This window comes from Chrysemys picta, chromosome 3 (genome assembly GCF_011386835.1).
Source record: "Chrysemys picta bellii isolate R12L10 chromosome 3, ASM1138683v2, whole genome shotgun sequence".
NCBI classification, from domain to species: Eukaryota; Metazoa; Chordata; order Testudines; family Emydidae; genus Chrysemys; species Chrysemys picta.
Window position 1 is genome coordinate 173,288 of NC_088793.1, and position 21,205 is coordinate 194,492.

General features: G+C 54.4%; 1 protein-coding gene and 1 long non-coding RNA gene across 2 annotated transcripts; one reads left to right on the top strand and one right to left on the bottom strand.

The window, feature by feature from the left end:
* Window positions 1-1,781: 1,781 nt before the first annotated feature.
* Window positions 1,782-3,819, bottom strand: LOC135981993 (uncharacterized). The gene is made up of 2 exons (XR_010599192.1): window positions 3,589-3,819; window positions 1,782-2,069 (listed from the first exon to the last, which is right to left on the bottom strand). It is a non-coding gene; the product is annotated as an uncharacterized LOC135981993 (long non-coding RNA).
* A 5,855-nt stretch (window positions 3,820-9,674) lies between these two features.
* LOC101953118 (coiled-coil domain-containing protein 166) lies at window positions 9,675-12,561 on the top strand. The gene is given in 4 exon segments (XM_065587272.1): window positions 9,675-9,686; window positions 11,559-11,651; window positions 11,653-11,730; window positions 11,732-12,561. Coding segments are annotated over 4 exon segments (870 nt in total). The 3' UTR covers window positions 12,419-12,561.
* Window positions 12,562-21,205: the final 8,644 nt, after the last annotated feature.

Sequence of the window (21,205 nt, forward strand, 5' to 3'; positions counted from 1 at the left end):
CTGACTGGGGTGAACTCTGTGACTTGGCTAAGTCACCCCAGTGCAGCAGTGCTCCTGCATGAGAACCCCACAGCCGCTTGCCAGCCTGTGGATAACTGCTGAGAGGGGAAACTGAGGCAGAGGCTGGGCCTCCTGCCAGACTGGGTAGATTCCTATGACTGGAGGCAAGACCTGAATTTCTAATGTAAACACCATTAACAAGCAGAACCACCCCCACCCCCAACACACCCATTTTCCAGCTTTCCCTTATTGGAATCTATTCGTGGGTAGTCGTATTTGTAGTGTTCCCCATAGTGAATCTTCCCCCAGTTGTATCTAATCCCTTAATAAATCTTCTTTCTGTTTAAGGTTAGATTCTTTCTATCCTTTTTTCAGAGTAGCAGCCGTGTTAGTCTGTATCCGCAAAAAAAAAAAAAAAAAAAAAAAAAAACCACAGGAATACTTGTGGCACCTTAGAGACTAACAAATTTATTTGAGCATAAGCTTTCGTGGGTTACAGCCCACTTCTTCGGATGCATAGAATGGAACATAATATTGAGGAGCTATATATACACATACAGAGACAGGTGGGAGTTGTCTTACCAACTCTGAGGGGCCAATTAAGTAAGAGAAAAAAAAACCTTTTGAAGTGATAATCAAGATAGCCCAGTTTTTTCTCTTACTTAATTGGCCTCTCAGAGTTGGTAAGACAACTCCCACCTGTCTCTGTATGTGTATATATATATCTCCTCAATATTATGTTCCATTCTATGCATCCGAAGAAGTGGGCTGTAGCCCACGAAAGCTTATGCTCAAATAAATTTGTTAGTCTCTAAGGTCCCACAAGTATTCCTGGTTTTTCTATCCTACTTGTTGCTTGGAGGTAATGAATTATTCATTTGATCTTATAATAAATATTTTAACTTGGAATATACCTGTAAATGCCAATTAGAGGCTGCTCTGCATTTTAATCTGAGCAAAACAAGTCTGTATTTGCATGCTCTTTTCAGACATTTTGTTCTTTATGATTTTGCTGAATTTAAAGTGTTCATGAAAACTGGAGGATTCAAGAACAGAGCCTCTTCTTACTGGATCACTATATATGGAGTGATCCCAGCAGGGACAAAATGCCACAGGTGTGTCTTATATTAGGTAGCAGCAAGTGTTCTATCATCGCTAGCTGGGGTGGTCGGGGCAGTAAGGAACAACCCAAGAATGGAGCCACGAGCTCGGTCTGCGGCCCTGTCTCTCTCTGTGGATGTGTCCTGCCAGCCCAATGGGGCCTGGTCAGAACAGGGGGCCTCTAGCCACCCTCCCACCCTTCCTTCCATGGGGCTGTGTCCAGACAAGCTCTGCTGAGAGTGTAGGATGGTTGCAGGGGGTGTGTGGGGGGGTGTCCTCCTACCATCCTGCTTCTCCTGGAGAAACTGTGCTGGGTCGCCATGGCCATCCGGATGACCAGGACCAGAAGGACGCAGGTGTACAACACCCAGGAGCTGTCCCAGCAGGCCCAGAACCAGCTCTGCGTGATCCCCATCCTCGTGCTGGGGAGGACGGTCTGGACACTGGGCTCCCTGCTGGGGCTGCCACTGGATCTCTCCCGAGAGGCTGTTTGTTCCAGTGACTCATCATAAAGGGCCAGGACCAGGTGGGTCCTCCTGACATCACAAAGGGACTGCACGCATCAGAGGTGAGCAAGACCCTCAGCTCCCTACAGCCCCTCCCCAGTGTTAGGGGGCTTATGTTTTTACCCTTTTACTTTCCTGGTTCTTCTCGCATGAACAGAGCAACAATACCCAAAGTTCAAAGGCGCAAACAATTTGATGTTTATTGGGGTAAACTTTTAGCAAGCTGAATTTTAGTTGCCGTTCTATTTTCAGGTACCATGGTAGCTGTTACACAGGTGCTGGCCTCCGCGTTGAGCATTTTGCGTTTTCGTACACGTTTTCCACCCCTCTCAGCCTTTTGAAGCCATCCTCCACCCACGTCATGTTAGCAACAAGACACACACCACAGACAAACAACGCAAAACATAGATTCATAGTATTCTGGGTTATTCTTTCGTTGGCGCCGGCATGCTTGTAGAGTGTCTGAAAAACAAAAGAAACAATTTTTACCCCCTTTGGTGGGGACAGATTATTGCTTAATAATAATACCAATTCCTTTTACAAATTTCCTTGCTAATTGCAGGAAAAACAGAAGAATTACCTTTAGGCTGTTCTTATTTTGTTTTATAGTCAGGCTAGTGAATTACCCCACTCACTGGTCATTTATGAAATTTATGAGGTGGCGTGCCTCAGTTTCCCCTCTTGTACAACAGACCAGGTTTGCAATAGTTTTTTTGCTGTACCAAGCTTTACGTTTATTTTCAGGTAATAGCTGAGAGACAGCTTTAGATTTTGGCTTTGTACACCCCCCCGACCCACCCACACACAGCCCTTAGGGTTAACCTGTCCCCCTTATTTTCAGGCTTGACTTGTTTTTTTCACCTCCCCCTTCTGGAGGGCCAGAATCTGAGTCTTCTAGGAGCTTGTTTGCTGGCCAGATGGATTTATTATTTCCAAATTTTTTGTGCTGCCAGTTATGGGTAGTTTTCTTCTTCCCCCATCAGTTAGGTAATTCGCATTTACACAGAGGCTTTCTTGGCTTGCCTCTGGATCCAAAGCGATCAGCAGCTCAGAGACTGTCTTAAAAGGGGCACATTTCACTTCCACCAGAGTTCTCATTACTTTTCACTTTCATCTCCTGCTTTAAAACACACAGAGATTGGAAAAAGAAAGCACAATTTATTGTGGCTTCTTTTGGAGCCCTAATAGGATTTTAATTAAGTACCACGTTTTGTTTGCATTTCTTTTACCTCTTTTCCAATATACACTGCACATGTCCTGGGAAATAGTTTAACCTCCATAACATTATATTAGCCCTTTTAATTTTACACAAGGTGTAACTGCCTTTCCGTGCCCACAGAGTTTTCATGCACCCCCACCAAAGCGACAGTCCAATCCCCCAGAGCCCCCCCCAAGGCTCAGTGTTCCCATCATTGCTCCCCTTTTCCTTTTCCTATGCATGCACAAAACTATTTTTGCCTAACATTTTTTGCACTGATTACTTTTTTTTTTTTTTACACAACTGTACCCCGATTACACTCCCATCTTGTACAACCAGAGACAGCCAGGGGCAGTCAAGTTAAGTTCCAATAGAAACCCCTGACATTCCTTTAGTGATTTTGATCACATTACCCAATAGTTAAATAATTTGATTAGATTATTTCTCCGCCTGCTGCCTGCAGCAGTCCCCTATAGACCATTTTTGTGGGAAAAGGGCCCATTTTTTCTCAGAATAGCTGTAAAGGCTTCTGGGGACAGAAGCATCGTGGTGGTAGTAGCCACTCTTCCTGACCCCCCCGTATAATTTAATTACCAATGTGATTGCACAGAGTTGCACATACAGTTACATTTATAGAACTGGGTTTTATTATTAAACCAAAAACTTGCTTCTTGTAACACCACAACCGTTACCTGTACCATTTTCACAACTCCCAAATGTTTCCTTTCCTCCAAACCCTGTATTATTAATTTTTGCAAAAAGTATTCGTAACTTTTTACTTACTTTTTAAATTACTGACTCCTACATTTAGTTTTTTAAGGTAGCGCATCAGGGCACCTGGGGGGGGGGCAGTTTTGTGGATTAGAGAGTCGGTGGCCCGAGCCAGCTGGCATGGCTGGGGCGGGCCGGCCGGCGGCGGGGGCTCCAGCCATGGGGGCGGAAGGGGCGGGACTAGCTGCCCCATGGGGCGGTCCGGCCGGCGGGGGGGCTCCAGCCATGGGGGCGGAAGGGGCGGGGCTAGCTGCCCCATGGGGCGGGGCGGGCCGGCCGGCGGGGGGGGGCTCCAGCCATGGGGGCGGAAGGGGCGGGGCTAGCTGCCCCATGGGGCGGGCCGGCCGGCGGGGGGGGGGGCTCAAGCCATGGGGGCGGAAGGGGCGAAGCTAGCTGCCCCATGGGGCGGGCCGGCCGGCGGGGGGGGGCGGGGCTCCAGCCATGGGGGCGGAAGGGGCGGGACTAGCTGCCCCATGGGGCGGTCCGGCCGGTGGGGGGGCTCCAGCCATGGGGGCGGAAGGGGCGGGGCTAGCTGCCCCATGGGGCGGGCCGGCCGGCGGGGGGGGGGGCTCCAGCCATGGGGGCGGAAGGGGCGGGGCTAGCTGCCCCATGGGGCGGGCCGGCCGGCGGGGGGGGCGCTCCAGCCATGGGGACAGAAGGGGCGGGGCTAGCTGCCCCATGGGGCGGGCGAGCGGGCGGGCCGGCCGGCGGGGGGGGGGGGGGAGGCGGGGCTCCAGCCATGGGGGCGGAAGGGGCGGGGCTAGCTGCCCCATGGGGCGGGCCGGCCGGCGGGGGGGCTCCAGCCATGGGGGCAGAAGGGGCGGGGCTAGCTGCCCCATGGAGCCGGCCGGCCGGCGGCGGGGGGGCTCCAGCCATGGGGGCGGAAGGGGCGGGGCTAGCTGCCCCATGGGGCGGGCCGGCCGGCGGGGGGGGGCGCTCCAGCCATGGGGACAGAAGGGGCGGGGCTAGCTGCCCCATGGGGCGGGCGAGCGGGCGGGCCGGCCGGCGGGGGGGAGGCGGGGCTCCAGCCATGGGGGCGGAAGGGGCGGGGCTAGCTGCCCCATGGGGCGGGCCGGCCGGCGGGGGGGCTCCAGCCATGGGGGCAGAAGGGGCGGGGCTAGCTGCCCCATGGGGCGGGCCGGCCGGCGGGGGGGGCGCTCCAGCCATGGGGACAGAAGGGGCGGGGCTAGCTGCCCCATGGGGCGGGCCGGCCGGCGGGGGGGGCGCTCCAGCCATGGGGACAGAAGGGGCGGGGCTAGCTGCCCCATGGGGCGGGCGAGCGGGCGGGCCGGCCGGCCGGCGGCGGGGGGGCTCCAGCCATGGGGGCGGAAGGGGCGGGGCTAGCTGCCCCATGGGGCGGGCCGGCCGGCGGGGGGGCTCCAGCCATGGGGGCAGAAGGGGCGGGGCTAGCTGCCCCATGGGGCCGGCCGGCCGGCGGCGGCGGGGGGGCTCCAGCCATGGGGGCGGAAGGGGCGGGGCTAGCTGCCCCATAGGGCGGGCCGCCCAGCCCCAGCCCCAGCCCGCGCCCGGCACCGGGTGTTCAGGCAGCTGCGGACTCTCCGCGCGGCCGGTCCCAGCCGGGGTCGCGGGGCGGGGCCGTCACGTGTCCCGGCGCTGGACGGGGGGGCGCTGACAAGGGGAGGGCAACAAGCGGCCTGACCCCCCCGGTGCGGCTGTGCAGGGGAGCCCCGCCCCACGCGGGGGCGCCGGGGCCGTGGGGGAGGCCGGGCCTCATGAATATTCCGGCTTGTTAAGTGGCGGGCGGAGCCAGGGCAGCCCAATCCCCGCCCCCGGTGCGCGCTTGGCCCCGGGCCCCGCTCCGGGCGGGGGGCGGAGCCAACCCGTCTCCAGGCAACGGGGAAGCGGCGCGGGACCAGGTCCGGGTGAGGGGCTCAAAACCGCAGCACTTTACGGGGGGGGCACGAGTGGGGGGAGCCGGGGCTATGACATGGGGGGAGGGGAGCTGGGGGGGGGACCTGGCCTGGGGTAAGCGATGGTGGGTGGTATGGGGTGGGGGGAGACAGGACTCTGGCATGGGGGGAGGGGAGCTGTGGGGGGGGGACCTGGCCTGGGGTAAGCGATGGTGGGTGGTGTGAGGTGTGGGGACACAGGGCTCTGGCATGGGGGGAGGGGAGCTGGGGGGGGGGACCTGGCCTGGGGTAAGCGATGGTGGGTGGTATGAGGTGGGGGGAGACAGGGCTCTGGCATGGGGGGAGGGGAGCTGGGGGGGACCTGGCCTGGGGTAAGCGATGGTGGGTGGTATGAGGTGGGGGGAGACAGGACTCTGGCATGGGGGGAGGGGAGCTGTGGGGGGGGGACCTGGCCTGGGGTAAGCGATGGTGGGTGGTATGAGGTGGGGGGAGACAGGGCTCTGGCATGGGGGGAGGGGAGCTGGGGGGGGGGGGGACCTGGCCTGGGGTAAGCGATGGTGGGGGGTATGAGGTGAGGGGAGACAGGGCTCTGGCATGGGGGGAGGGGAGCTGGGGGGACCTGGCCTGGGGTAAGCGATGGTGGGTGGTATGAGGTGGGGGGAGACAGGGCTCTGGCATGGGGGGAGGGGAGCTGGGGGGACCTGGCCTGGGGTAAGCAATGGTGGGTGGTATGGGGTGGGGGGAGACAGGGCTCTGGCATGCGGGGAGGGGAGCTGGGGCGGGGGGACCTGGCCTGGGGTAAGCGATGGTTGGTGGGTGGTATGAGGTGGGGGGAGACAGGGCTCTGGCATGCGGGGAGGGGTGCTGGGGCGGGGGGACCTGGCCTGGGGTAAGCGATGGTGGGTGGTGTGAGGTGGGGGGAGACAGGGGCTCTGGCATGCGGGGAGGGGACCTGGGGGGGGGGACCTGGCCTGGGGTAAGCGATGGTGGGTGGTGTGAGATGAGGGGAGACAGGGCTCTGGCATGCGGGGAGGGGAGCTGGGGGGGGGGACCTGGCCTGGGGTAAGCGATGGTGGGTGGTGTGAGGTGGGGGGAGACAGGGCTCTGGCATGCGGGGAGGGGAGCTAGGGGGGACCTGGCCTGGGGGTAAGCGATGGTGGGGGGTATGAGGTGGGGGGAGACAGGGCTCTGGCATGGGGGGAGGGGAGCTGGGGGGGGACCTGGCCTGGGGTAAGCGATGGTGGGTGGTATGAGGTGAGGGGAGACAGGGCTCTGGCATGGGGGGAGGGGAGCTGGGGGGGGGACCTGGCCTGGGGTAAGCGATGGTGGGGGGTATGAGGTGGGGGGAGACAGGGCTCTGGCATGGGGGGAGGGGAGCTGGGGGGGGACCTGGCCTGGGGTAAGCGATGGTGGGTGGTATGAGGTGAGGGGAGACAGGGCTCTGGCATGGGGGGAGGGGAGCTGGGGGGGGGACCTGGCCTGGGGTAAGCGATGGTGGGTGGTATGAGATGAGGGGAGACAGGGCTCTGGCATGGGGGGAGGGGAGCTGGGGGGACCTGGCCTGGGGTAAGCGATGGTGGGTGGTGTGAGGTGGGGGGAGACAGGGCTCTGGCATGCGGGGAGGAGAGCTGGGGGCGGGGGACCTGGCCTGGGGTAAGCGATGGTGGGTGGTGTGAGATGAGGGGAGACAGGGCTCTGGCATGGGGGGAGGGGAGCTGGGGGGACCAGGCCTGGGGTAAGCGATGGTGGGTGGTATGAGGTGGGGGGAGACAGGGCTCTGGCATGGAGGGAGGGGAGCTGGGGGCGGGGGACCTGGCCTGGGGTAAGCGATGGTGGGTGGTGTGAGGTGTGGGGAGACAGGGCTCTGGCATGGGGGGAGGGGAACTGGGGGGGATCTGGCCTGGGGTAAGCGATGGTGGGTGGTATGAGGTGTGGGGAGACAGGGCTCTGGCATGGGGGGAGGGGAGCTGCGGGGGACCTGGCCTGGGGTAAGCGATGGTGGGTGGTGTGAGGTGGGGGGAGACAGGGCTCTGGCATGGGGGGAGGGGAGCTGTGGGGGGGGACCTGGCCTGGGGTAAGCGATGGTGGGTGGTGTGAGATGAGGGGAGACAGGGCTCTGGCATGGGGGGAGGGGAGCTGGGGGGACCAGGCCTGGGGTAAGCGATGGTGGGTGGTATGGGGTGGGGGGAGACAGGGCTCTGGCATGGGGGGAGGGGAGCTGGGGGGGGGGACCTGGCCTGGGGTAAGCGATGGTGGGGGGTATGAGGTGAGGGGAGACAGGGCTCTGGCATGGGGGGAGGGGAGCTGGGGGGACCTGGCCTGGGGTAAGCGATGGTGGGTGGTGTGAGGTGTGGGGAGACAGGGCTCTGGCATGGGGGAGGGGAGCTGGGGGGGACCTGGCCTGGGGTAAGCGATGGTGGGTGGTATGAGGTGAGGGGAGACAGGGCTCTGGCATGGGGGGAGGGGAGCTGGGGGGGGGACCTGGCCTGGGGTAAGCGATGGTGGGTGGTGTGAGGTGGGGCGAGACAGGGCTCTGGCATGCGGGGAGGGGAGCTGTGGGGGGGACCTGGCCTGGGGTAAGCGATGGTGGGGGGTATAAGGTGAGGGGAGACAGGGCTCTGGCATGGGGGGGAGTGGAGCTGGGGGGGGACCTGGCCTGGGGTAAGCGATGGTGGGTGGTGTGAGAGGGTGCCCATCTATAAAAAGGGAAATAAAAACAACCCAGGTAACTACAGACCAGTTAGTTTAACTTCTGTGCCAGGGAAGATAATGGAGCAAGTAATTAAGGAAATCATCTGCAAACACTTGGAAGGTGGTAAGGTGTGAAGAACAAATCATGTCAAACCAATCTGATAGCTTTCTTTGATAGGATAACGAGCCTTGTGGATAAGGGTGAAGCGGTGGATGTGGTATACCTAGACTTTAGTAAGTCATTTGATACGGTCTCGCATGATATTCTTATCGATAAACTAGGCAAATACAAATTAGATGGGGCTACTATAAGGTGGGTGCATAACTGGCTGGATAACCGTACTCAGAGTTGTTATTAATGGTTCCCAATCCTGCTGGAAAGGCGTAACGAGTGGGGTATCGCAGGGGTCTGTTTTGGGACCGGCTCTGTTCAATATCTTCATCAACGACTTAGATATTGGCATAGAAAGTACGCTTATTAAGTTTGCGGATGATACCAAACTGGGAGGGATTGCAAGTACTTTGGAGGACAGGGTCATAATTCAAAATGATCTGGACAAATTGGAGAAATGGTCTGAGTTAAACACGATGAAGTTTAACAAAGACAAATGCAAAGTGCTCCACTTAGGAAGGAAAAATCAATTTCACACATACAGAATGGGAAAAGACTGTCTAGGAAGGAGTACGGCAGAAAGGGATCTAGGGGTTATAGTGGACCACAAGCTAAATATGAGTCAACAGTGTGATGCTGTTGCAAAAAAAAGCAAACCTGATTCTGGGATGCATTAACAGGTGTGTTGTGAGCAAGACACGAGACGTCATTCTTCCGCTGTACTCTGCTCTGGTTAGGCCTCAGCTGGAGTATTTTGTCCAGTTCTGGGCGCCGCATTTTAAAAAAGATGTGGAGAAATTGGAAAGGGTCCAAAGAAGAGCAACAAGAATGATTAAAGGTCTTGAGATCATGACCTATGAAGGAAGGCTGAAAGAACTGGGTTTGTTTAGTTTGGAAAAGAGAAGACTGAGAGGGGACATGCTAACAGTTTTCAGGTATCTAAAAGGGTGTCATAAGGAGGAGGGAGAGAACTTGTTCACCTTAGCCTCTAAGGATAGAACCAGAAACAATGGGTTTAAACTGCAGCAAGGGAGGTCTAGGTTGGACATTAGGAAAAAGTTCCTAACTGTCAGGGTGGTTAAACACTGGAACAAATTGCCTAGGGAGGTTGTGGAATCTCCGTCTCTGGAGATATTTAAGAGTAGGTTAGATAAATGTCTATCAGGGATGGTCTAGACAGTATTTGGTCCTGCCATGCGGGCAGGGGACTGGACTCGATGACCTCTCGAGGTCCCTTCCAGTCCTATAATCTATGAATCTATGAGATGAGGGGAGACAGGGCTCTGGCATGCGGGGAGGGGAGCTGGGGGGGGGGGGGGGACCTGGCCTGGGGTAAGCGATGGTGGGTGGTGTGAGGTGGGGGGGAGACAGGGCTCTGGCATGGGGAGAGGGGAGCTGGGGTGGGACCTGGCCTGGGGTAAGCGATGGTGGGTGGTGTGAGGTGGGGGGAGACAGGGCTCTGGCATGCGGGGAGGGGAGCTGGGGGGGGGACCTGGCCTGGGGTAAGCGATGGTGGGTGGTATGAGGTGAGGGAGACAGGGCTCTGGCATGCGGGGAGGGGAGCTGGGGGGGGGGGACCTGGCCTGGGGTAAGCGATGGTGGGTGGTATGAGGTGGGGGGAGACAGGGCTCTGGCATGGGGGGAGGGGAGCTGGGGGGGACCTGGCCTGGGGTAAGCGATGGTGGGTGGTATGAGGTGGGGGGAGACAGGGCTCTGGCATGGGGGGAGGGGAGCTGGGGGGGGACCTGGCCTGGGGTAAGCAATGGTGGGTGGTATGAGGTGGGGGGAGACAGGGCTCTGGCATGCGGGGGAGGGGAGCTGGGGGGGGGGGGACCTGGCCTGGGGTAAGCGATGGTGGGTGGTATGAGGTGAGGGGAGACAGGGCTCTGGCATGGGGGGGAGGGGAGCTGGGGGGGACCTGGCCTGGGGTAAGCGATGGTGGGTGGTATGAGGTGGGGGGAGACAGGGCTCTGGCATGCGGGGAGGGGAGCTGGGGGGGGGGACCTGGCCTGGGGTAAGCGATGGTGGGTGGTATGAGGTGAGGGGAGACAGGGCTCTGGCATGGGGGGAGGGGAGCTGGGGGGGACCTGGCCTGGGGTAAGCGATGGTGGGTAGTATGAGGTGGGGGGAGACAGGGCTCTGGCATGGGGGGAGGGGAGTTGGGGGTGGGGGACCTGGCCTGGGGTAAGCGATGGTGGGTGGTATGAGGTGGGGGGAGACAGGGCTCTGGCATGGGGGGAGGGGAGTTGGGGGGACCAGGCCTGGGGTAAGCGATGGTGGATGGTATGAGGTGTGGGGAGACAGGGCCCTGGCATGGGGGGAGGGTAGCTGGGGGTGGGGGACCTGGCCTGAGATAAGCGATGCTGGGGGGTATAAGGTGGGGGGAGACAGGGGCCCTGGCATGGGGGGAGGGGGAGCCAGGCGGTACAAGGTGCGGTGTGGGGTGAGAGGGGCTGGGGCACAGGGTGAGGGAAACAGCGGGGCTGGCACGAGGTTGGCAGGCCCCAACATGGTGGGGGAACGGGGCATGAGGTAGGGGGTGCTGCGGGGGCCTGGCCTGAGGTGGAAGGAGCTGGGTGGTATGGGGTGGGGGGAGTCAGAGGGGACTGATACTAGTGGGGAAGCTGGGAGGGAGCCAGGGCTCTGGCATGGGGGGAGGGGAGCTGTGGGGGACCTGGCCTGGGGTAAGCGATGCTGGGTGATATGAGGTGGGCGGAGACAGGGCTGTGGCATGGGGGGAGGGAAGTGGTAGCAGACTGGCATGAGGTGAGAGGAGCTGGGGTGGGGGGGTACAGAGTGAAGGGGAGTAGGGGGCACAGGGAGGCTGGACTAGAAAGCCCTGTCCTGGGGCGAGGGGTACAAGGTTGAGGGGCTTTCCTTGTCACAGTGTTTGGCTTTCTAGCACAGGGGACGTGCCTGTCCGAGGGAAGCTGTGTCCCCAACTCTGCACATGGAGAAAATGCCAGCAGAAAATGCCTTCTCTCCATCCCCTCTGCTCCCGGGTGTGGAAAGGGGCATGGGGCACTTAATACTCACAGCTTATGGGATTTTCAGCTGAAACAGGAGGCTTCAGGAGGCACCCCTGTAACCTGAGACACCAGGACCTATTCTGGCCACCACCCCTGTTTCTTTGCGGTCACCACTCCTGTTCTCAAATCACGCAGCTATTTTACAAGCGCTGGGGGTGAAGTCTCCTCCCCCTCCGCTCCCCTGGTCTGTGAGCTGCTCTTGCTGCTCCCTGGGGAGAGGTGTGTGGAAGCTGTTGAGCTGTCTCTTTTACTATCTCTTTTTCCATTCTGTCTCTCGAGGCCTCACGATGCCCCCCCAAGCGAAGGCAGAAACTGCAGCAAGAGCAGAAGGGGCAGCCAGCTGTGGCTGCACCCCTGGAGGGAGCTGCTGAGGGGGGCTGTAGCCAGCAGGGAAGAGGTGCTGCTGCAGCAGGAGTATAGCCGCCTTTGCAAGGAGCTGGAGGACATGAAGGGGGGCACGTGTTCAGCTTCGGGAGGAGAACGAGTTCCTGCAGCAAGAGGCCCAGCGTCTCCGTGCTGAGAGCCAGGAATTCATGTGCTATGTGGCCAAGCGGGCCCAGCGGCGCCAGGATGCCATCATCTCCCTGAATGATCAGAACAAGCAGGCCCTAGAGGAGATCCGCAGGGAGCAGCAGGAACTGCTCACCCTCTACCAGAGGAAGGAGGCAGCTCTGCGGGAACAACTGTTGCACAAAGAGGGTGAACTTCTCCGCCTCAGCAAGGAGGTTGAGGGCCTGCGGGAGATCCAGGCACTGCAGCAGGAGCAGGCTGCCCACATCAGGGAGCTGCAGGAAGAGCTGGTGGCCACCAGGCAGCAGCACACTCAGCACCTGCAGGAGACCAAAAGCCATTTCCTGCACGAAAAGGCTGCCTTTGAGCAGACGTCCCAGCAGCAGGGGCTCTGCCTGCTGCAGCAGGCACAGGAGGAAGTGGTTGCCCGGTGCATGCAGGAGCATAGCCACCAGGTGAAATGTGAGAACCAGGAGCTGCGGCAGGAGCTGCACCAGCTCATCCAGCGATCACGCACACTGCATTTACACAAGCGCCGGTTAGAGGAGCAGGCACAGCAGCTGCTGCGAGAGCGTTGCTACATGCAAGACATGGCTCGCCTGTACCACACCCACCAGGGCAAGAAGTAGGCCCCAGCTGGGACCCCAGGAACGAGCTGACAGAGAGGTGGCCACTACTCACTGCCATGACCTGCTTTTGGTATTAGAATTATTTAGCTCAGGGGTTCTCAAACTGGGGGTCAGGACCCCTCAGGGGGTCACGAGGGTATTACATGGGGGGTCACAAGCTGTCAGTCTCTACCCCAAACCCCACTTTGCCTCCAGCATTTATAATGGTGTTAAACATATAAAAAAGTGTTTTTTATTCATAAAGGGGGGTCGCACTCAGAGGCTTCCTATCTGAAAGGGGTCACCAGTACAAAAGTTTGCAAACCACTGATTTAGGTCCACATTCTTCAGTAACAGCTTTGTTAATAATCTGAGAGGGAAATGAAATTCCCAGAGGATACTGAACTGGGAGGAGCTAGAACTGGGGGGGGGAGGTGGGATAGTTCAGTGGTTTGAGCATTGGCCTGCTAAACTCAGGGTTGTGAGTTCAATCCTTGAGGGGGCCATTTAGGGAACTGGGGTAAAAATCTGTCTGGGGATTGGTCCTGCTTTGAGCAGGGGGTTGGACTAGATACCTCCTGACATCCCTTCCAACCCTGATATTCTATGAACTTCCAACAAAAAAAATCTGATCCAAAAGGCTTTAGTGAGACATTGGCAGGGAACAATTTATCCAGCTATTGCACATGGGTCTTATATGGGCACCATTGCTGAAGTATCTGAGTGCCTCACAAACATTAACCTATTTATCCACACAGCAGCACTGTGAGGTAGGGTGATGCCATTGTTGGATGTTTTTCTAAAAGATCTGCTCTAGGGGATGTTTTCTGGCTTGTGTTATACGGAGGTCAGAGTAAATGATCACAGTGGTCCCTTCTGGCCTTGGAATGTGTGAATCTATGAATCTGTTATCCTCATTGTAGAGCCTGTGGCAGAGCATGGAATTAATCCAGGTCTTCTGAGTCCCAGGCTAGCTTCTAACCCCCGTGCTATCCCTCTGCACAGAGACTGATCCTGGCCAGCTCTTGTGCTACCCTGCTGAGTCTTGTGATCTTTAGAGAGAGACAAGTCTTTTATTGGAGCAACTTCTCTTGGTGAGAAAGACAAGCTTTTGAGCCACACAGAGCTCCTCTTCAGATTATCCCCCCCCCCCCCCGCAACATACCCCTGAAGTTCCATCTCCCCAGCCAGGACCATGTCCCCAATGTATATCTGCAAGAAGAAGAGCTCTGTGTAGCTCAAAATCTTGTCTCTCTCACCAACAGAAATTGGTCCAATAAAAGATATTATCTCATCCACCTTGTCTCTCTCGTATCCTGGGATCAGCACAGCTACAATTACACTCTTGTGATCTTTGGTATTTCTGGAATCTTGTGATTAAAAAAAAGAAAACTCAGATTTTCTCCTAAATAGACAGGAAAAAAACATGTTAATACCAGAAGAACAAGGGGACATTCAGTGAAATAAAAAGGTGGAAAAATCAGAACTAACAAAAGGAAATACTTTTTCATCCAATGTGTAATTAGACTGTGGAACTCACTGCCACAGGAAGTCATTGTCTAAGGAGAAGGCCTTTTCCTGTAGCCATATTACAAGGCCTAAAGCCTAAGCTTTTGTCTGTAGCTATATTAGAAGAGCAGCAGCCATTAGCTAAGAAGCAGGAAGTCACATCCCATCTAAATGACATGAAAACACTGTAATATCCGGCTGTGAAGAAGGAGATCCTGTCCCAATAACACCACTATTGCCAGATAAAGAAACAGAGCTTAAGATGGTTAAAGAACACTTAGTATCAGAGGGGTAGCCGTGTTAGTCTGAATCTGTAAAAAGTAACAGAGGGTCCTGTGGCACCTTTGAGACTAACAGAAGTACTGGGAGCATAAGCTTTCGTGGGTAAGAACCTCACTTCTTCAGATGCAAGACATCTTCTTGCATCTGAAGAAGTGAGGTTCTTACCCACGAAAGCTTATGCTCCCAGTACTTCTGTTAGTCTCAAAGGTGCCACAGGACCCTCTGTTGCTTTTTAAAGAACACTTAGTTTGCTAGCGTCTGTCTGGCAAGAAGTCACTTATCAATAGTCGTGGTTGTGAAATCCTCACTTCTTTATTGTTTTGTCAGTATAGTCCCCTCTTCCCTATTGTTTGTCTGATGGATGATCTCTGGCTGGTTCTTTGATTGTTTCTGTCTGTTACATAATTAATTTTTCTAGGTGTAAATTAATTAAGGTGGTGAGGTATAATTGGCTAGAGAATTTTGTTACAATATGTTAGAATTGGTTAGTAACATTTTAGTAAAATGATTGGTTAAGGTATAGCTAAGCAGGACTCAGGTTTCACTATATAAATTGGGGTCCAAAAAGAAGTTTTGGGAACCAACTCCAGGACTCAGCCCCATCAGAGCTGCCAGACCGCAACACTCTGCCAATGACACCATGTAGAAACTGGAATTCCCCAGATGACCTGATCCTGACTGGCCCTCAAGAAAAGTTCATCTGTCTTATTGGGACTGGTGAACATTGTATGTGTAGTGTGTGCATTCTGTTTTTGGTGATTGTTAATAAATAGAGGATAAGGATATTACTGTGTAAGGCTCTTTCACTGGTAAAAGGTCCTGCAAACCCGCAGAAAATTGACAGGGTTACGCCTGAGGCCTAGGAACAGGGTAAGTGTGGGTTCTCCTTGAGTGTGTGAGTAACAGAGAATTTTATGCAGGTAACAATTGAGGCCAGGAATGTAAGATTCAAAAAGGGATTGGACATTTAGATAGATGAATATCCAGAGTTATATTTAATGGTAACAAAAATTTAGAGGAGATGATAATTACTGTAGAATTCTGTCCTTGAAGGAGAGTAAGGGGACCCTGACCAGCACATCCCAGTCTTCCTTGGGAAAGAAAGGCATTAATTTATTGTTGCTTCTAGCAGTAGAAACAGGGTCATGGATTCCTGCAGTCTCTTAGGGAGTCCCCATTTCTGATGCAGCAATTTTTCTCTCAGATGGAATTCAAAGTATTTTTTTGTGTCATCTGTAACAAGACTTTCTTCACCCTCAGCTCCTGGAATTTGCAGGGAGGCTGCAGGGTTGGTGCTGGGGGTCATGGGCACTTGGGAGGGACTCTGCAAACCCAATTTAATCTGAAGATTTTTATTCCCCAGCATGTCTCTATTGAGAGCCTGGGGAGTCTCAGCAAGAGGAACTCCAGCTGGGCTGGGTTGCAACTGGGATTCCAGAGAGAGCTGTGTAAGAGCCATCGTTGGCCTAGCCTCTTGATTTTCACCCTCCAGTGAGGCTAACTGCCCTGGCAGTAACAGGGCCCTAGAGGGCTCAGCTGCATCACTCTCAGTTCTGTGCATAGTTACTGACCTACAAGAGCCAGCTAGTCCAAGAAATTTCTGTCCTTCCTGGACAAAGTTAGATTTTGGAACCTCCTCTCCACTGGCATGTGAAAGCAGCTGTGAGTGTGACTGTTCTGGAGGATTGATGGCCCTTAAGAGTCCCTGGGAAAATCCCCCTTGGCACCTATGGGGTAATTTTTGAGACCCACTGATCCTGCTTACAGGGCTTTTTTCTGCTCCTGAGCTGGGCTTTCTCTTCCAGTAAGTGAGTTGGGCAGGGTGAGGTCTCATGGCAGGAGAGGATTCCTGGAACATGTAGGAGACATCCCATTTCATCTCTAGCTTCGTCCCGAGCTCCAGGTTCGGGTTACATTGTCCTTTGTTATTTCTGAACCGTGTGTCCATGAAGCTAGTTCCAATTTCACTCTGAGCCCCATTGAGGAGAGCCGGTTGTGTGCTCGCTGGACTTGTACCCAGCAAAAGTGTCTCCCCGGAGCCCTCAGTGTCTTCTGAAAGGTCACGGTTCTCCTTCCCTCCCTGGAACTCCAGGTGCTTTTTCTTCTTCTCCCCAATCACTGGCAGCTCAGTTGCATCTGGGTTGAAATTCATAGACCATTCCAGCAGCAGAGACTCCTCTCCTGTTTTACTCTGTGGACATGTTCGGGTCTGACATCTCTGAAGATGTCTCATGCTTCCAGCTATAGCTGTCTCAGATGTAGTGTCTAGTGTCACTGTGGTTTGTCCACTGCCTTCAGATCTCTGTGCTATCAGACAGATCCTGCTAGTACAGGCCTCTGAGCTCCCACATGAAACTTCACAAAGTCCTGTATGTGTAGAGGTAGATATAGGAACCTTCTCATCAAGCATGGGCTCCTGTTTGGCTGCCTCAGGAGGAATAAACCATTTCAAAGCCTTCTGGATTCTCTTGGGAAGGCCCCATTTGTGATGCACCATTTTCTTTCTCAGGTGTCGCTCAAGGTGCTTACGCCTTTCTGCCCTGAAGAGTGGCCGCTGGTACTCTTTAGACTCCAGCAGCGCTGTGCATTCCAGGAACTCTGGGATGGATGGGATGGATGCTGCCAGGGAGTTCAGGATTATATATGGCAAGCCCCACAGGAGCTGGAGTCTCTTTTTTCTGATGTGTGTGTTCAGCTGTTCTTTCACATCCTTCATGAGCAGCAAAGGATGAAGCAGAGAAGACTCCACAATAGCACCACTGCCTCTGCTCAGAGGAGGTGGGAAGGGACAGGGGGACTCCATGACTCACCACTGCTCCTGGTGCAAGCCTGCAGCTGGTGATTCTTTGTCTTGGGCGGTGGTAGCTTTAGGCCTCGTTCCTCTCTCTCTTGATCCAAGGTTCTGAGGCTGCAGCATGAAAGCTGCTGAAGACTCAGGTTCCAATTCCTGGCCTGTTAATTGTAAAGATGATAGTGTATAGGAAAATGCATGGATGATTGTGACACAGACACCACTGATGCCAACTGGCAAAAGAGTTCACTGTTCTTTACAAACAACTCCTGGCTCAGACCTGACAAACTTACTACACCTTATACATGGCTTTCATGGGAGTTATCCTTGAAAGACAGTTGGTGAGGTCTCTGCTGAAAGCTTGTAACTTATCAATACTTATGATTGTGAGAGGTGTATATGGGTAATGTTTAAGGAATAATGTGACTATATTGAAAATCATGCCCTTATGGTCTTGGAGTAAAAGGTAATCACCAGGGAATCGTGTGTCTTGGTGAGGACCCATTCAAGCGGGAGGGAGTTGTCACTGCGCCATGGCTAGCTTATTATGTAAAATATTGTTCAATTCCCTACCCTTGCCTCATCCCAGAGCAGTCAAAGGAAAACCATCAAAGACAACTGCTAGCAATCAAAACCACATGGAGGTAAAAGGGAACATTATAGCAGACAGGCAAGTGCCCTGTGTGTGGATAAAGACAGAAGACTGATTAGGTAGATCACAGAGTGGAGAAAAAGACACTGCATCCTTTCACTGAGGAGACATCTTGTTGAACAGGAGTCTTTCATGAACGATTGGATTCTGGTTCCTGGGCAGCCAGACAGCTCTGCAACAGACTGAACTTTGGTGGGGGAGGCGGAGGGGGAAACTTACTTGATTAGAGGGGAAAGGTTACTATTAATAAGTGTAGGCCCTAGTTTATTTTATGATTTTTTTGTATTCTAATAGTTTGTTTCCATCTCGCTCTCTGGTTTCTAGTGGAACCTCTAGTCTTTCTTGTAATAAAACAAAAGACAATTTATTTAAGTGCTTACAAGTACAGTTTACACGAGTGGTGTTTTAAAGGTAAAACTGGGCTACACTGCTGGGGGTACACTGCTGCTTTGGGATGAGAGGTCTGGGAGTAGCCAGGGTCAGGGCCTGGATATCACAGAGGAATACTTCAAGGGGACTTGGGTGCACCTCTTGTAAACCTGAAGGTGAAGGCAGTGCTGGCATAGCCGAGGGGAGTGCTTTAGAGGCTCATGGGCGACGGGTGGGGGGGGGGGAAATCAGGGAGCTGACATCCGGATACCAGAGGGAAGACTCCCCCTCACTAGTAGCAGGGGGTAACGAGGGGATCTGCAATCCTGGGACCCTTGAGAACAATCACAGTGCTATTTCAAAAGCAGGGGGAAGCTTTTGCCAGATGCTTTTGTATTTCTCTGTTGAAATGGAATGTGAAGAGTGGAGACTCATAAATCCTCATCCAGACTGCTGGTAAACAGGGAACAAACACCTTCCCTGAAGGAGGGAAGACCAAAAGAGAGGAGACTCTTGTGGTTCAATAGACTTTATAGGGGAAGGGAAGCAAAGGGAGCACTGGGTTTAGGATGTCTTCACCCATCAGTGCAGATTGTTCCCACCAAACACCGCACTGCAGCATATTAGATCTCCCTTACCCTGAAGCTCGGGACATGCCTCCTCAGCTAGGACCTGGCAGTTTCCTGGAGTGCCCTGCTGCCCAGCAGCACTGTCCTCCAGGGCGAGACAATACGAGCTTTACCCCCAAGAAGTTCTGAGTGCTCTGACACCACCACTGTGAGGTCATCACTGCATCACAGCTGTGCTGGGCTGGAACTTCCCTGGTGGGAGCCTGAGTCTATTTTCTTGTACTGTAACCAGACTGGAGCAGATGCTGATCAGAAAGCACCCCTCCCTCTGTGACTAGGCACTAGCATGACAGGCACATTACACTGGAACAGTCACCTCTAAGCAATATGATGAGACTCGCGAGCTCGGAAGCTAGAGCTATTCCAGGAGCCAGACAGACTGTGTGACTTGCTCCCGCAGGAGAGAAAAGACCTGGGGGGGGGAGGGGCTCACCATCGCCAGCATTAAATGCACAATTCAGACGGCTGAATTAACCCTTCCCTTTGCAATGTATTATAACTCTTACACATGCAAACACCAAAGCACTGTAAATGAATCAAGCTATTGTTTCTGTAGGTTAGAGGGGACAAGGAGCTCTTGTTATTGCTAGTTTTAATCTATGTGCTAGTTGCTCTAAAAGAATGGCCTCCAACCTTTTTACGGCCAAGATCACTTTTTGAATTTAAGGGCAACCCAGGATCTACCCTGTCCCTTCCCTGAGGCCCCGCCCCTTCCCCAAAGCCCCACCCAATCCCCCCCACCCCAGGCTCGCTCCCCCCACCCTCACTCACTTTCATCAGGCTGGGGCAGGGGATTGGGGTTCGGGAGAGAGTGCGGGGTCTGGGCTCAGGCCGAAGGGTTCGCAGTGTGGGAGGGGGCTCTGGGCTGAGCCTGGAGCAGGGGGGTTGGGTGCAGGAGGGGGTGTGGTGATGCAAGCTCTGGGAGAGAGTTTGGATGCAGGAGGGGGCTGGGTCTGAGTGTTAGGGTGCAAAAGCGGGTATGGGGTGCTGGCTCTGGGAGGGGGCTCAGGGCTGGGGCTTCGGGTGCAGCCTCCCGCTGGACAGCACTTACCTCTGGCAGCTCCCAGTTGGCAGTACAGCGTAGCTGCCACTAAGGCAGGCTCCCTGCCTACCCCGGGCCCCACGCTGCTCCTGGCAGGAACCAACGCACCCCTGCGGCTCCTGGGGTGTGTGCGCGGGGGGCACGTGGCTCTGCGTGCTGCCCGTCTCTGCAAGCACCGCCTCCACAGCGCCCATGGATTTACTAAGAACAAATCATACCATCCCAGCCTGATTTCCTTCTTTGACAGGGTAACTGGTTTGGTGGATAGGAGGAATGCAGTGATATACTATACCTGGACTTCAGAAAGACTTTTGACACAGTCCCTCATGATATTCTGATAAGTAAGCTGGAGAAATGCCGGCTCAACAGAACTACTATTAAGTGGATACATGATTGGTTAACAACTGCAAAGAGTAACTATTAATGGACTGATGTCGGATTAGAGGGAAGTCTCAAGTTGGGTTCCACAAGGATCTATTCTGGGTCCGGTGTTATTTAACATCTTTATTAATGACCTGGATGTAGGAATGGAGAGCATACTGATCAAATTTGCAGATGACAACACTGGGGCGGGGGGAGGAAGGGGAGGTGTTGCCAATACTTTGAAGAATACAACTAAAATTCAGAGGGATCTTGATAAATTGGAAAACAGGACTAGACACCACACAATGAAATTCAACCAAGACAAATGTAAGGTGCTACACTTAAGGAAGAAAAAAGAAAAGCGCAAATACAGAATGGGGGATAACCGACTTGGCAGCAGCACTGCTGAAAAGGACCTGTGAGTTGTGGTGGAACACAAATGCAACATGAGTCAACAATGCTATGCTGCTTCAAAAAAAGCAAATGCAATTGTAGTTTATATTAACAGAGCCATAGCAGGCAAGTCACAGGAGGTTAGGTTAGGCCTCAGCTGGAGTACTGTGTCCAATTTTGGTCACCAATGTATAGAAAGGATGTAGAGAAACTGGAAAGGATTCAGAAGTGAGCATCAAAGATTATCAACGGGATGGAATGCAAGCCATATGAGCAGCAGCTGAAGGAACTGGGTATGTTTAGTTTGGAAAAGAGGTGGTTAATGGGGGGACATGATAGTGGTCTTCAAATACTTGCAGAAGATGGAGAAAAACTGTTCTTTCCACAGAGGGCAGGACAAGAGGCAGTGGGTTCAAACTACAGCATAACAGATTTAGATTAAACCTCAGGAAAAACTTTCTTACGGTAAGAACAGTAGGACAATGGAACAGATGCCTAGGGAGGTCATGGAAGCTCCTTCACTGGAGGTTTTTAAAAAAAGACTTCTGTCTTGGACGGTTTAGATTCAACAAATCCTGCATCCCATGATTCTATGTCTCTATGGTAAGCTAAGGACTTCCAGTGCTCTGTTCCAGTTGACTATTAAATCCTGCTCTATTTTGAAAATCCTGCTTGGGTGTCACTGCAAATACTTGCTGAGGTGCATTAATCCCTGGACTGTACAAGCCATTACCAGGAGTCAAGCCCAGTTGGACTTGCTGAGAAGAGCTCATAGTGT